Raw genomic sequence first — 15,547 nt, 5'->3', positions numbered from 1 at the left:
CGCAGGGTTAAGGAACTTGTTTTTCGGTACCAAGTTTTGCGTATTTCGTCACATATCTTAAAAATTACTCTAGCATTAGGTCTGGAAACGGTTTTATTCAATTTTCAGTTAATTTTACATAAAATACGCTGGATTGTACATCTTAATTACCAGCCAACAAATACCTGTAGAGCTTCGTTCGTTTTGGCAGGGGAACTGAAATTCAGACGAAATCTTCCACTCTGTATAACTTGGGAACCAAGCATTTTCAGACCTATCTTGATTAGAACTTTTCTCCTTCTTTTGATGAGAGGAATCACGCCCTGACTTATTGGCACCTTTTTTCAGAACACTCTGTATTTATGGGATGGATGAAATGTCTGAAAACAGCTTAATACCTCATACTTAAAGGTAATTTGACAGTGGGTGTGATTGGGGATCCCACTCAAATTGAAAATACTACTTCAGAATGACATTAAAAATCTGGTCCGCCATCTTGGATCCACCATTTTGAATGTAACTTCATTTTTTCAAATAGGAGGGTGGTCATGCGATACATGATTTTGATATGGAACTTTAAGAAAAAAATGAATGGTGAAAACAGCACATTGATATCTCAAACCGTTCGAAGATATTTGCATTGTTAATGGTAACATTCACATTATCACCTTATGGTATTGATTAATAATTAGACTATTTTCGAAATGGTTTGAGATATTGATGTCCGGTTTTCGCCACTCATTTTGTCTTAAAATTCCGAATCAAAATCATGTATTCCATGAAAACCTTCCTATTCTAAAAATTTAAAAAATGAAAGTTACATTCAAAATGGCAGATCCAAGATGGCGGACTAGATTTTTTATGTCACAGTAATGTAGTATTTTCAGCTTGAATAGGAGGATCCTATTCAATCACACTTACCTTGGAATCACAATCTTTTTATGAGATATCAAGCCATTCTCATACTTTTTTCTTGTTTCTGCTTTGAATGGTTTTGGTTAATATTGCGAATATCTCTGAAACGGTTTGAGATATTAATGTGCTGTTTTCGCCATTCATTTTTTCCTGAAGCTTCGTATCGAAATCATGAATCGCATTACCACCTTCCTATTAAAAATATAAAGTTACATTCAAAATGGTGGATCCAAGATGTCGAACTAGATTTTTTAAGTCATAGTAGAGTAGTATTTACAATTTGAGTGGAATCCCCAATCAGAGCCATCGTCAAATTACCTTTGTGTATGAGATATTAAGCCGTTCACGGACATACCACCCACCCTAAAGATGGTGAAGTCAAAAAGCCATGTTTTTAAAATAAAGACCTACAAGAATTTTACATACCCACTTCCTTTATACACCTGAATCTGAATGTCTTCTTTTGAATCTTTAACATTCTATACCACATTTTGTTAATATGAATTAACCCTTATGTTCAATCCTACTTCTCTCTCTCACACTTCTCTCTCTCTCTCTCTCATTTCTCTTCCTGTTTCGCCTTTCCCACCCATTCCTGGTATTACACAATTAGCGATAAGGGTGAAGACAATGGCACAATTTTATTTCGCTATTCTACGACTCAGTGCACGACTGAACGTTCTACTGTATGGTTGTACGACTGCTCGAGACCCGTGCTGTCTCTATTCTTCTTCAATGAGATCGTTCCGTCTACGTGGAGACCCTTGCCGTCTCCAACGTCCACCGCTGACAACGTTACTGTGCCCTGGAAATCCCTCGCTGGACAATAAAGTAAGTGCCAAATTTCATTCTCTTCACCTACTATATTTCTAGCAAACTTATCACCGAAATCTGTTAGTTTTATTTTATAGACTTCAATATTTAACATGGTCTCCTTTGGCCAAATGAATGAATCTAACCTATAGTAATACAGTTCAAATTTCAGAATTCTTGTTCAGAAAATCATTATTCTGCTAATAATTGTCATCAATGCTCTTGCACAAGTATTTTTCTATTTTTATTGTATGCATCTGAATACTCTTATGAATAGCTTATTGTTTCTTTCAAACTTATATGATGACAGAAACTGCAAAAGTGAGTGTTTTGGTAGCAAAACAAGCTCAAATATTCAAAAATTGCAATTATTATTTGATCCTACCAAACACAAAGGTTTAACTGGATCAGTTAAAGATGAAAAAATTGAGAGGCAGTTTATTTCTCGTTATAAGCAAATTGATTCAATGTATGATGAGTTCAAAGATATTACAGAACGCACAAATTTACTTGAGTACTCCACCCAAAGAAATTGATTTTCCAAAATTAACCGCATTTGAAGATATATTTTTTGAAATTCAGGTATTTCGTGATGGGTATGAGTTTACAATTGAGAAAAAAGCTTTGCAAGTCGCGACAACTAGCGTGGTGAAACAAGTTCGTGCTCGTCTATCGGAGATAATGTTGCCTTCCTTTGATGGCATGTTACAGAGCTGGCCATTGTTTAGAGATATATACAATGCTTTGATTCATAAGAATAAGTCCATCGATCCTGTGGAGAAATTTCATTTTCTTTTGTCAGCACTATCCGGACCTCCACTCTCTATCGTTAGAGCCTATCGCTGACTAGCGATAATTACGAAATTGTCTGGAATAGTTGAATAACCAGATATCAAAATAATCGAGTATTAGGCCACTTTCACATGATAGGAGACATGCAACTTGAACACTGAACAGTGTTCACGTTTTTTTGTCGAAGTACATTGAGTCCAATCGTGTCTTTCACATGGTGACTCCCAGCCAGGAACCTCCTTTTGTCACGTCTTTTCCCCTCGAGGCAAGCAGAAACCTGTTTGGATCGAGATACTAGTGGACATGGACAGATACTAGTCGTCGCTTTCACATGGTGATTCTACGTCTCTCCGGTCCTCACTTTTTCTCAAAATCTATCTCTCTTGAAAATGAAGATAGAAAGATTCTGATTTCGGATTTGGTTTCAGCGACCCCAAATTCTGTAAAGCGTAAGTCCCGTTTTCGAAAATATCCGAAAACAAGGAAGTTATGACTGTTTTTAATAAAGCTTTCTATTATCATATAATTATACGGTAAAAACGAACAGGTACTGTACTATACACAATACAGTACGTATGTACTGTAGCTATTATAATACAACTTACTCTGTATTCGTGTAGGAAATTTGGTGGGATATTTATCTTGATTTCTGAAAATACCCAAAAATAAGGGAGTAAGATAACTTTGAAAAACCAACGTTTTTCTGCCGATTGACAAAACATATAAAAAAATTAGTCTAAAACATATTATGTCTTAGACTAAAACGTGTAACAAATATCAGATCACTATTCAAGCTATCAAGCTTTTCATAAATATTTATTTGTCTCCCCATGGCAGTGGGTTTGCACCCAACGTTTTCACTTGAACATTTCTGTGATAATTATTAAATTATGATAGAACACATTATCGTATAGATCTTCTAAATCCAGTTACATGTACATCGATTCCCGTAAAATTGATTTTTACCGTTCCTATGAATTCTACCACGTTCAGCGCAACTTGTTAAATATCATTATGTTTGATTCAACAGAATTCATAAGAACAGCAAAAAATCGAACAACAAAAAAGCCGAAGTTTGTGTCGACGGTATACGACATAGGAAGCAAAAGCTCGCTCGCGCTTGGTCCATAGTTCTACGACAGAGGATTCAGCTCAGCGACTAAAATCGACAAGCCATGATTATGTTAATCAATACTCATATAATAATACAAAGCATGGAACTGCTTTTCACTATGATACATGGTTTTCATTCTTTATTAAAAATAAAATGAGATTCCGGTGTCAAAAGCATCAAAGTCGCCAGGCTGGTCTGGACTATTAATGACTTTCTCAGTATGCATTATCCACTCAGCAGTTCTAATACAAACACAGACATCAGTTTCGTTTAAGTTCGAATGGAATGACATTTTTTATTCTTTCAGTTCCTATTTCTCATAGATCGATTCAGATCACCACAATGTTTATACTGTATGTTCATAATAGATTTTTCTGATAGTTGCAAAGAAATATTTACTGATATTTTGGAGTTAGGCTATATTTAACTATTTGAACCTGATAAATTAGATTGTTGAATGACAATTTATTAAGATTCAGTAAAGTTTACTTGTCCTTTTCCTCGTATTTTATTGGGTGATGAGTGGAGATGATGTATGAGTTCATAATTGGATTCATCTTTTTTAAGTTTAATTTTGTTTGAACTTTTAAACATTGAAAATGTTCATGTTTGAACTTTTTAGGTGTTTGAAACCTCTGCCTGTCCCTTTGTGAGGCAGGAGTATTATTATCTTAGTATGTTTACAATATAATCATATGATGATGGTATTTTTGAAAATGGGACTTATGCTTTAAAGAATTTGGGGTCGCAGAATCCAAATCCGAAATCAGAAATCTTCTATCTATATTTTAAAGGGAGTTAGACTTTTAAAAAAGTGATGAGTCATAATTTTGAGCAAACGTCGGTGTAGTTGTTAGATCTGTCGGCTTATTCGTAAGATCCCCATGTGAAAGCACAGGAGAGCTGCAAAATATGAAATATGATCTTCCAGGAGCGAGGACTCTGCTGTGTGAAACTGTAAGGCCAGTTTCACACGGCAGAGACCTCGCTCCTGGAATATCATATAACGGAAGATCATATTTCATATTTTGCAGCTCTCCTGTACTTTCACATGGGGATCTTATGAATAAGCCGACAGATCCAACAACTATGCCGACGTTTGCTCAAACCTATGACTCATCACTTTTTCTCAAAGTCTAACTTCCTTAAAAATATAGATAGAAGATTTCTGATTTCGGATTTGGATTCAGCGACCTCAAATTCTTTAAAGCGTAAGTCCCATTTTCAAAAATACCCGAAAACAAGGGAGTTATAGCTGTTTTTAATATAGCTTTCCATTATCATATGATTATATAGTACATACTAAGATAATAATACTCCTGCCTCACAAAGGGACAGGCAAAGGTTTTAAGAAGTTTTTGAACACCTGAGAAGTTTATACATAAACATTTTTAATTTTTAAAAATTCTAGTTTTCCAAAAAAATATTGAACTATGAAAAGATGAATCCAAATATGAAATCATAAATCATCTCCACTCATCACCCAATAAAATAGGAGGAAAAGGAATGTTGTACAGTAAAATTCACTGAATTTCAATTGTCATTCAACAATCCAATTTATCAGGTTCAAATCGTTGAATATCACTTTAAATTCCCAGCAATTATTGACTTTTTCTTTTTACAATCAGAAAAATCTATTATGAACATACAGTATAAACATTGTGCTGATCTGAATCGATCTATGGTAATAATAGGAATTGAGAGAATAGAAAATGTCATGGCATTCCAAGTAGTGATGTCTGTGTATTAGAACTGCTGAGTTGATAATGCATACTGAAAAAAAGTCATGAATAGCTCAGACCAGCCTGGCGACTTTGATGCTTTTGAAACCAGAATCTTGTTTTATTTTTATTAAAGAATGATACGGAATGAAAACCATGTATCATAGTACAAAGCTTTGTATCATGAGTAAGATTGACAATCATGGCTTGTCGATTTTAGTTGCTGACCTAAATCCTCATTCCTCAGTCGTAGAACTATGGACCAAGCGCGAGCATTTGCCTTTTATGTCATATACCGTCGACACAAACTTATGAAATTTATGAAAAGCTTGATAGCTTGAATAGTGATCTGATATTTGTTACACGTTTTTATTCTAAGACATAATATGTCTTAGACTAATTTTTAATGTTTCTTCAATCGGCAGGAAAACTTTGGTTTTTCAAAGTTATCTTACTCCCTTATTTTGGGGTATTTTCAGAAATCAAGATAAATAACCTACCAAATTTCCTACACGAATACAGTGTAAGTTGTATTATAATAGCTAGAGTACTTACGTACTGTATAGTACAGTACCTGTTCGTTTTTACCGTATAATTATACGATAATAGAAAGCTTTATTAAAAACAGCCATAACTTCCTTGTTTTCGGATATTTTCGAAAACGGGACTTACGCTTTGAAGAATTTGGGGTCGCTGAATCCAAATCCGAAATCAGAAATCTTCTATCTATATTTTTAAGGAAGTTAGACTTTGAGAAAAAAGTGATGAGTCATACTTTGTGGAAACGTCGGCACAGTTGTTAGATCTTGCCTCTGCTTGCCTCGAGGGGGAAAGACGTGACAAAACGAGGTTCCTGGATAGGAGTCACCATGTGAAAGACACGATTTGACTCAATGTACTTCGACAAAAAAACGAGAACACTGTTCAGTGTTCAAGTTGCACGTCTCCTATCGTGTGAAAGAGGCCTAAGGCTACTTTCACACGATATGAGACGTGCAACTTGAACACTGAACAGTGTTCACGTTTTTTGTCGAAGTACATTGAGTCAAATCGTGTCTTTGACATGGTGACTCCTATCCAGGAACCTCGTTTTGTCACGTCTTTTCCCTTCGATGCAAGCAGAAACCGGCTTGGATCGAGAAACTAGTGGACAAATATTCACTTTCACATGGTGATTCTACATCTCTCCAGTCACCACTTTTTCTCAAAAACTATTTCTCTTGAAATTGAAGATAGAAAGATTCTGATTTCGGATTTGGATTCAGCGACCCCAAATTCTTTAAAGCGTAAGTCCCGTTTTCGAAAATATCCAAAAACAAGGAAGTTATGGCTGTATAAAGCGTTATAGCTGTATAAATCTTATTCTGTTACAAACTTCCTGCTCTATTGTTTTGTTTTCCTGGTGATGATTCAAATGCAATTATTCATTATCAAATTATACACATTCCTGGAGGTATCAATTACAAATTTATACTATCTCATAAGATCTAGGCCTCAAATGAAATCATTCATTATTGATGCAATGAAAACGGTAGCTCTTATTCTCTTTCGACCAAGATATAAGACAATGTCAGCTTTTCCATGTACAGGGACTTTTTCTCCAGAAGCAGTTTGAAGTACAATTTTTCTTCCTATCTGTTTAACTTTTGAACAATCAATTAAATTTGGACGTATAATTGACAATGTTGCTCCTGTGTCAATTGTTACCAAACACTCTTCCCCCTCAATTGTCCCATTCGTGTGTTAGCTGTTCCCATTCATTTCAATCATAGTAATACTACCAATTGCTTCTGAGGTCTCATTGGTAGCAGCTGACATTCGCCTCCCAATGTCAGCTAAATTTAGTTTTACTACTGACTTATTTTTCGTAGGTACATATTTACAATATCTCTTCGAATGCCCTACTTTTCCACAGTTCCAACATCGATTTTCACGTTTTTGTTGAGGACACCATAATTGTATATGTCCACTCTCTCTACACACCAACACTCTAAATTGTTGTTAGTTTGTGTCACCTCATCCGTATTTAGTACTCTCCTCTGGCGAGTTGGTAGTACAGCATGAACTGCTCTCGTAGCAGCATCCAATGTCAGAGCTTGGGTGAGTGCAGACCGCATATCAAGATGGTTTCCAATCAACAATGAACTCTTTATTTCGTTATCACGAATCCCATCTATGAATGTTGGCGTGGCTAAATACTGTTGAATATCGACTGGTGCAGAGATATAAGCGATTTGAGCCAACTGCTCCACATCAGCTCCAAATTCTTGCAAACTCTCACCATTTCTTTGAGAATGATTGTATTGTTAGTAGCTAATGTTGGAAGATTACTCTCATCATTTATAATGTAAATTTCCATATTATTGATGTCATCATTGAATATAATATGTCCATCAACATTAATCTCATTTAACAACCTAACTAATTTTGCATTTATTGTTGAAATATTTGTTCATTTGTCTTATTAGACAAGACCTCGACTGTATTGTTCATTTTAGCAATTTGTTCATTTGTATTATTAGACAAGACCTCAACTGTATTGTTTAAAAGATTCATATCTCTCCTTACAACTTTTAATTCATTTGAATTTGCTGCCTTTGTTGAATTGAATTATTACACAAGTCTTCCATTTTATTGTTCACAGCATTAATATCTTTCCTTACTAAATCTAAGCTTTTTTCAAATCCCTGTTTCAAGTTTTGTCCCATATTAGCTATTGATTCTAGCATACCTTCTTTGAGCGAATGTACCATCTCGTTGAATGCTTCTATCTCCATTTTTGATCTTGCTCTTGTTTCCATGCAAAACTTTTTTTTGTGTAACCAACTTCCAGCACAATTCCTTTTTTAATGATTCTATCTCACCTCCGACACCAATGTTGTAAATGTGCTTTGTAATTAACACTTTATTCATTAAAAGTTTACATTGAATAAGATAAAAATAAAAATACAACATCATGTTTTAACATCTCTCAAAAACTCTTACTAGTTATTTACTTGTAAACGTACGTTGCTAAAAAAGTCCCCTTGGCAACCGTGTTCACATGATTAGTATATCCATGTAGGGCTTGCCTACATCACTATAATATTTATTAGTCTTTCAACAAAAGATACTTTTTGCAGTTTTTGTTGATTTTCATTTCTGGAACCCATTCTGTTCATCACATATAAAATTAGTTTCTTCCAGGTGCAACAGTAAACTATTTAAAACTATTCTTAAAAAAAATTTACATTCGAAATGCTAATGGATCTATAATTTTCTACTCTTTCAGAATCACCACTATTGAAACATAATTGATAAAATCTTCTGCTCTTTAAGATTATCAGGGGAAATACCCTGTTCGAATGAATATTTACAATGAGTTGGAATAATTGGTCCATTAATACATCTTCACATTCTTTCAAAATTTGAATTATTGAGACCTCATACCATTCTGCTATTTTCAATGTCGATAATTTTTGACTACTCATGTTTTGATACTGGATGAAACTTGAATAACTTTCCAACTGTCTCAGCAGAGTAGTAGAAATATTAGTATACAGCGTTTTTTGGAGATTATTTGCAACCTGTTGATAAAATTCATTGGAGAAGTAAAATATTTCCTCACTATTATCCATATAATTCTCATGTTCATCAATTATTATTTTAGGAGTATCAGTAATTGTATCATTTGGAGCTGCTTTCCTATTTTTTTTTATTTTTTTTTGATTACCTCCTATACTGAAGAGTTGAAACTGGTACCTACTAGTTATTAATATTCCAGCTGCTTTCTGCACTTCCATTGTGTAGATTTTCTCTAGAAATTTGTAATTGTTTTCGTTTGGAACATCTCTTAGTAATTCCAGACCTTGGACTGGACAAACCATGTGACGTTGACATGCAATAGGGAGATTGCTGGAATCAAGACGTTGAAGAAGATTTCCAACATCATTCCTTTTTCAACAAAGGTTATGTTGGTGGAGACCTTGATTTTTCCGGTTTTCAACTATTGCGACGTTGTAATTACTGACATGACTGTTCAAACTACAGAGGATGCAGCGTGCGCACAACTACTGTGTCCGCTTCATCTTCAACCTCAGACGTGACGACCATGTGACTGAATACTTCGACCGACTTGGATTCATTGAATCTACATGAATATATAGGTCATTCCATGCGGTTCTCTTTCTGCATAAAGTGTTGAAAACTCAGACACCAAGTACTTAGCGGATGACTTTCAATTCTTGAGTGACATTGGTCGGGGTGGTACCCGGCATGGTTCCCTTGCTGCTGTCCCAATTCACAGGACAGTCATGTTCAACAACTCATTTCTTGTGACGGCTTGATTGTGAAACACATTGTCTGTTGAACTGGAGCGAATTGAGGAACCTTGTCGGTTTGGCAAGGCTGTTTTCAGGTGGATCAGCGGTGGTGTGGGTGGCTGGACCTAGCATGGCTCATTGGTCATTCTTCTTCTTCTTCTTCTTCTTCTTCTTCTTCTTCTTCTTCTTCTTCTTCTTCTTCTTCTTCTTCTTCTTCTTCTTCTTCTTCTTCGTCTTCTTCTTCTTCTTCTTCTTCTTCTTCTTCTTCTTCTTCTTCTTCTTCTTCTTCTTCTTCTTCTTCTTCTTCTTCTTCTTCTTCTTCTTCTTCTTCTTCTTCTTCTTCTTCTTCTTCTTCTTCTTCTTCTCTTCTTCTTCTTCTTCTTCTTCTTCTTCTTCTTCTTCTTCTTCTTCTTCTTCTCTTCTTCTTCTTCTTCTTCTTCTTCTCCTTCTCCAGAGGTTTAGCGAGGAGTTCAGGAGCCGGAGCCCCCTGGCTAGACGGATAAGACGAGCGAAGCGATCCTGCCGGCTAGTTACAATCATAAGCAATTCATTGTTATGCTAAGATTTCATATAAGTGAATTCTGCTTGATAAAAAAAGTCGAAGTGAGAAGTAATTAGAACCAAAACAAATGGAGAAAAAAATAACAAACCTAAATTATAATAATTTAGATATGGATAATAATTAAAAAGTAAAAACTGAAAAAACATTACAATGTTACAAAAGAAAAATTAGAAGTAGAAATAGAAGAAGAAGAAGAAGAAGAAGAAGAAGAAGAAGAAGAAGAAGCAGGGGTAAAGTGAGACTTCTGTCTCAAAGCTGGCTCAAAGCTGCCCCCAAATCTGATTCTTGGTTCTAACCTTGCCCAACCCAATGTAATCTGATCTAACCTAACCTAGCCATACCCCTAATCTCACAATAAACCTCAAATGAAAATTTCTCACTTTTTTGGAAAAAAAACTAGATCCAGCTTTTTTTTCTAGATCCAACTTAAATGAAAAATCTAAGCTCATATGGATAGCACTATATCATCACAGTCAGTATTTTGCTTTGAAAGAAGCTGATAAAATTGATTAATAATATAAAATGCTTTAAAATTAAATTTGAAGAAAATGGTTGGAGATCAAGACAAGAACAATTCTACAAATCAATGGGATGATACTGAAGGTAAAATATTTGATACATTTGTAGATAATACTTTTGATTTGAATATTGTCTAGTTTTTGTTATTTTATAGAAGATTTTTACAAATTTATAATACTCTTTTTACTGTTCCACTCAGTGGTGTATATTCAAACTCATTATCATAGAGGATTAAACAGTAGGCACTGGTTTTTTCTGAGAAATTATTTGTTGTTTCCAATGTCAACTTTATGTCTATTGCTCCAGATTTCAATAGTTCATTTTGCTTACTACAGTCTATAACAACCAATGGTGCATATTCATCGAATGTTTTATAATCAATTGATGTACTGCTATTATAAGGATAGTATTTATTTTGGAATTCAGAGAACATGTGATACAATAAATGTTTATTACCAACAATATTTTCATAGGGGAATGATTGAGCATTTAAATAGAGATTAACATTGTTCAGATTACAGAAATCGAAATGTGACCTGTTAGCAGTTATAACATTTTTCCTATTCTTTTGTAATCCAAGAATAATGAATCTAGGTTTCAATATGTTTGAAGTTGTCTTAACTGTCCATTGAAGATTAGTAGTTTCAGGTAATTGTGGAAATTCATGCAATTCCCATGACCTGAATGGAATGGTAATTGGTATATCACTATGTGTTAAACTCAGCAGATCAAGACGAACAGTGTCAGAAGCATGTATGTAGGGTACTTTCCATTGTAGTTTTGTGATATCAATTTCCACCGATTTTGCTGTTTCTGATTCAATACAATTTAAGTCTGATGATGATCTTAATAGAACAATTTCCTGACGAACATTTAATAGAACTTTTCTATAGTCTTCCATTACACCTAACCACATATCCAAAGGAATGCAAAAGCAGAATTTATCTAAACTTTTCCATCCAGTCAACTTCCATCCTGCATTCTCCATAATTTTGTCATTGAGTTTTGATTGACGTAGATAGTTTTTCATGGTTGTTGTCAATCCTACATTACATGTGCGATCAACTTCAACCCCTCCCAATTCATATCTGATTTCATCAAATAGGTATGCAACTCCATTATTGATAAGTGAAAAGTCCTTGGTTTCAACATCATTCTTATCTTTCACTTTGATTTCACCTTCAATTATGAGAAAACTTCTACTTGGAAGTGTATAAATATCTTCTTGTTTCAAACTAATTCGAATTTCATCATTGTAATTGAATGTCTGTTGAATATATGGTGTGTGAGTGATATACTCATATTTGGTAATACTCTCATCAAGATGTACACTCTGATCAACAAGTAATATACCCAACTTGACTTCTTTCTTATACATTTTTATTATATATTTTTTCTTCTCAATAAAACCTGAGGTGAGTTTTCAAGTAGTTCAGGTTAAAGGCAGAGGGTCAAGCCCACCAACCCCCCCCACCCTTCTGTGGGGGGGGGGTTTAGTGCAGAGGTTTAAGAAAGGGTCTCAACATAAAAATGCTTGTTGCTTAGTTTCAGAGTTAGGATCCCTTGACAAATATTGGATTTACTGAAAAAAATTATTCTTGGTTTCAAGAAATTGGATCTGCTTTTTCCTTATTTACTGTTCAATCTTGACAAATGGATTTACTGGAAAAAGTTATTCTTGGTTTCTTAGTTATTAGAGAGATTGGATCTAGTTTTCCCATGAGATCCTTATTTTTTGTTCAATCTTGACAAATAGGGTGTCAATGGATTCGTTATTAGATTTACTGGAAAAAGTTATTCTTGTAGATTTTTTGTAAAATTAACGGTTTCTTAGTTATTCAAGAAATAAAAAAACTGGATCTAGTTTTCCCATGAGATCCTTATTTTTTGTTCAATCTTGACAAATGGGGTGTCAATGGATTTGTAATTGGATTTACTGGGAAACGTTATTCTTGTAATTTTTTTGTAAAATTAACGGTTTCTTAGTTATTCAAGAAATAAAAAAAAGCTGGATCTAGTTTTTTTTTCCAAAAAAGTGGGAAATCTTCATTTGAGGTTTATTGTGAGATTAGGGGTATGGCTAGGTTAGGTTAGATCAGATTACATTGGGTTGGGCAAGGTTAGAACCAAGAATCAGATTTGGGGCAGATTTGGGGGCAGCTTTGAGCCAGCTTTGAGACAGAAGTCTCACTTTACCCCTACTTCTTCTTCTTCTTCTTCTTCTTCTTCTTCTATTTCTACTTCTAATTTTTCTTTTGTAACATTGTAATGTTTTTTCAGTTTTTACTTTTTAATTATTATCCATATCTAAATTATTATAATTTAGGTTTGTTATTTTTTTCTCCATTTGTTTTGGTTCTAATTACTTCTCACTTCGACTTTTTTTATCAAGCAGAATTCACTTATATGAAATCTTAGCATAACAATGAATTGCTTATGATTGTAACTAGCCGGCAGGATCGCTTCGCTCGTCTTATCCGTCTAGCCAGGGGGCTCCGGCTCCTGAACTCCTCGCTAAACCTCTGGACCCCGGCTGGATCATTCAACAATAGGACCAGCAAGCTCGCCTGCATTTTCCATTTGAGCTTGCTTCCCTCCGTCAAAAATTCAAAAGAGTCTTCCAGGCTCGATTCAATCACTAGTTCTATTTGAGTTATGTAGTGGAGGGTTGAAAAAAATCTTAATTTTCAACATAATAATTAATATTCGTAATATTCGGTTATTACTCAATTAGAGACTAAGTTAAGATATTATGAGAATTATTGTATTCCAGTCTAATAGTTCTTCAGAATTTGTAACAGGAATGATGTGCAGAAAGAAACATCGATATCGAACCTTAATAAGTAAAAAAAAATGAGTGGAGAAACCCTCTTATTCAGCACCGCCATTACTTAAGCTTAACCTGTGGTCCTGTGTACACTTTAGTGTTCATAATTTCAAGTTCATATGTTCCTGTAAACCTTGAAAATATTTGAAACCAACTAAATATTAAACGGACCTGTGTACCAAATTTTAACAATACGCCAATAAAAACGCCAATTTTGAGCGTATCTTCGGTGAAATATTTGAGTCTGATTGATTTTCTGTACCTAATTTGAACGTTTTATGTCGATTTAGTCTTGTAAAAGCTATGAAAACTCATTTTGGGCGTATCTTTGCTCTCAGGTTATTTCAAAGCCCTTCTGCTACAACATTTTTCCAGCTCAGCTGAACCTGTATAATATTTGAATTAATATTTTCTATTAATTATTGAAAAAAGTGAGAAAACACAGAAAAACGCTGATTTTGAGCATATCTATGACGAAATATCAAAGTCCTCACATTGCAAATTCCTAGACCCTAGCTAAACCTCTCTACCAGATTTGAACGGTTTCTGTTATTATAAAAAACAAACAAACGCATATTTTGGGCGTATGTTTAGGCGTTATTCTAAAGCCCTCCCAATATAACATTTGAACATCTCAGATAAATCTGTTAACTAAATTTGAACATTTTTTGTTATTAGTTTCTGCAAGAGATGATAAAACGCAAAAAATACTGGATAATGCTAGAAAACAGCTAATTTTGGGCATATATTTGGCATAATTAAGAAGCCCTCTAAAGCAAACCATGTTTTACCCCAGCTAAATTTCTCTATCAAAATAATTTTGATCAATTATCGAACAATCTCGAAAATCTCCAGTGTGTAGAGCAGGTATAAGGTAGGGCCCAAGACATCTTCATTTGGTTCTCCAGCTCTAATTGGTGATAGTCCTGAGTAGCTTTCCCCTTGCTTCACTCTGAAGAGTATGTCTGACAGATAAGATTTCAGCAATGAGGCATATCACTGAGGTAAAAGTTTTTTAGTTTATTATTTGGACCATCATGCCACACTTAATCAAATGCCTGAGCGACTTCTGAAAAGATAGCAGAACAATATTTTTTCACTTCTTCTGTATTTTGTGTTGAATTTAAAAAAATTATTGATTGACTTATCCAAATTGACTTATCGAGTTATCCAAAAGCTGTCATGCATTGATCAGTCCGGATCATCGGTGCTCTACTGTTAATCTCTATCTAAATTAATATTTTTAGAAATCCAAGTAACCCTTGAGATTAATACCGCTTTTTTAGAAACCGAGTAATATCTACACCATCAACTATATTTCCATTGATTAATTTGATTTGATGACTCACGTTCTCGTGCATGTTGGTGGGAGAGTCAGGGACAGGTGGCGAGCTGTTGTTTGATATGAATGAGTCCTCACTCTCCACCGTCATTTGCTCCGCGGCAAAGCCAGAACTGCCTCTTGCTCGGTGGAGTCGATCTTCTTCGAAGTTGCTCTTCGCGTACCTGTTGCAATACAAAAAATGGACATATCATCAGTGATCGAAGAGTAACAATGATTTAATAATAACTAGCAGAAACCCGTGTTCCGCAAGGATCTATTTTAAAAGTTGACAAACTGAAAACTTGATGTAATGAAATTTTGAAGAATTGAAAATAGGCCTATAACCATCCTTGGTTAATTAAGAATCTATATGCAGAATTTCAAGTTAATTAGTCCAGTAGTTCAGACTTGATAATGCGTCAAACATAATTTTCCTATCCCGTACGTGTATAAGCCAACTCTTCACTTTATTATAGATATAGTGAACGACTGCAAGAGACAGGACTGTGGAACAGAATAGTGGTGATACTATGATAGCGCCAGATGTGTCTCAAACACAATAGTAGGTACTACATGAACTTTTTGAAAACAAAAATATTAAAACAACAGAAGTGAAAATTGTCAACCTTATCTTTCTACCTTCATTTAGAGAAGCTTTTGTTTGAGCCGGATGTAAATCT

The 15,547-nt window shown here is 34.6% G+C and overlaps 1 protein-coding gene across 1 annotated transcript in view; it reads right to left on the bottom strand.

Moving 5' to 3' along the window:
* Positions 1–15,048, bottom strand: part of LOC111057890 — a 137,070-nt gene extending 122,022 nt beyond the window's left edge. Inside the window, exon 1 of the mRNA XM_039441405.1 lies at positions 14,893–15,048. Coding sequence (XP_039297339.1) covers positions 14,893–14,976 — 84 coding nt within the window. The 5' untranslated portion in view covers positions 14,977–15,048. The remainder of the gene's footprint in view (positions 1–14,892) is intronic.
* Positions 15,049–15,547: the final 499 nt, after the last annotated feature.

This window comes from Nilaparvata lugens, chromosome X, assembly GCF_014356525.2.
Source record: "Nilaparvata lugens isolate BPH chromosome X, ASM1435652v1, whole genome shotgun sequence".
NCBI lineage: Eukaryota > Metazoa > Arthropoda > Insecta > Hemiptera > Delphacidae > Nilaparvata > Nilaparvata lugens.
Note: the sequence above shows the minus strand (reverse complement) of the source record. Positions and strands in the feature narration are given on the sequence as shown.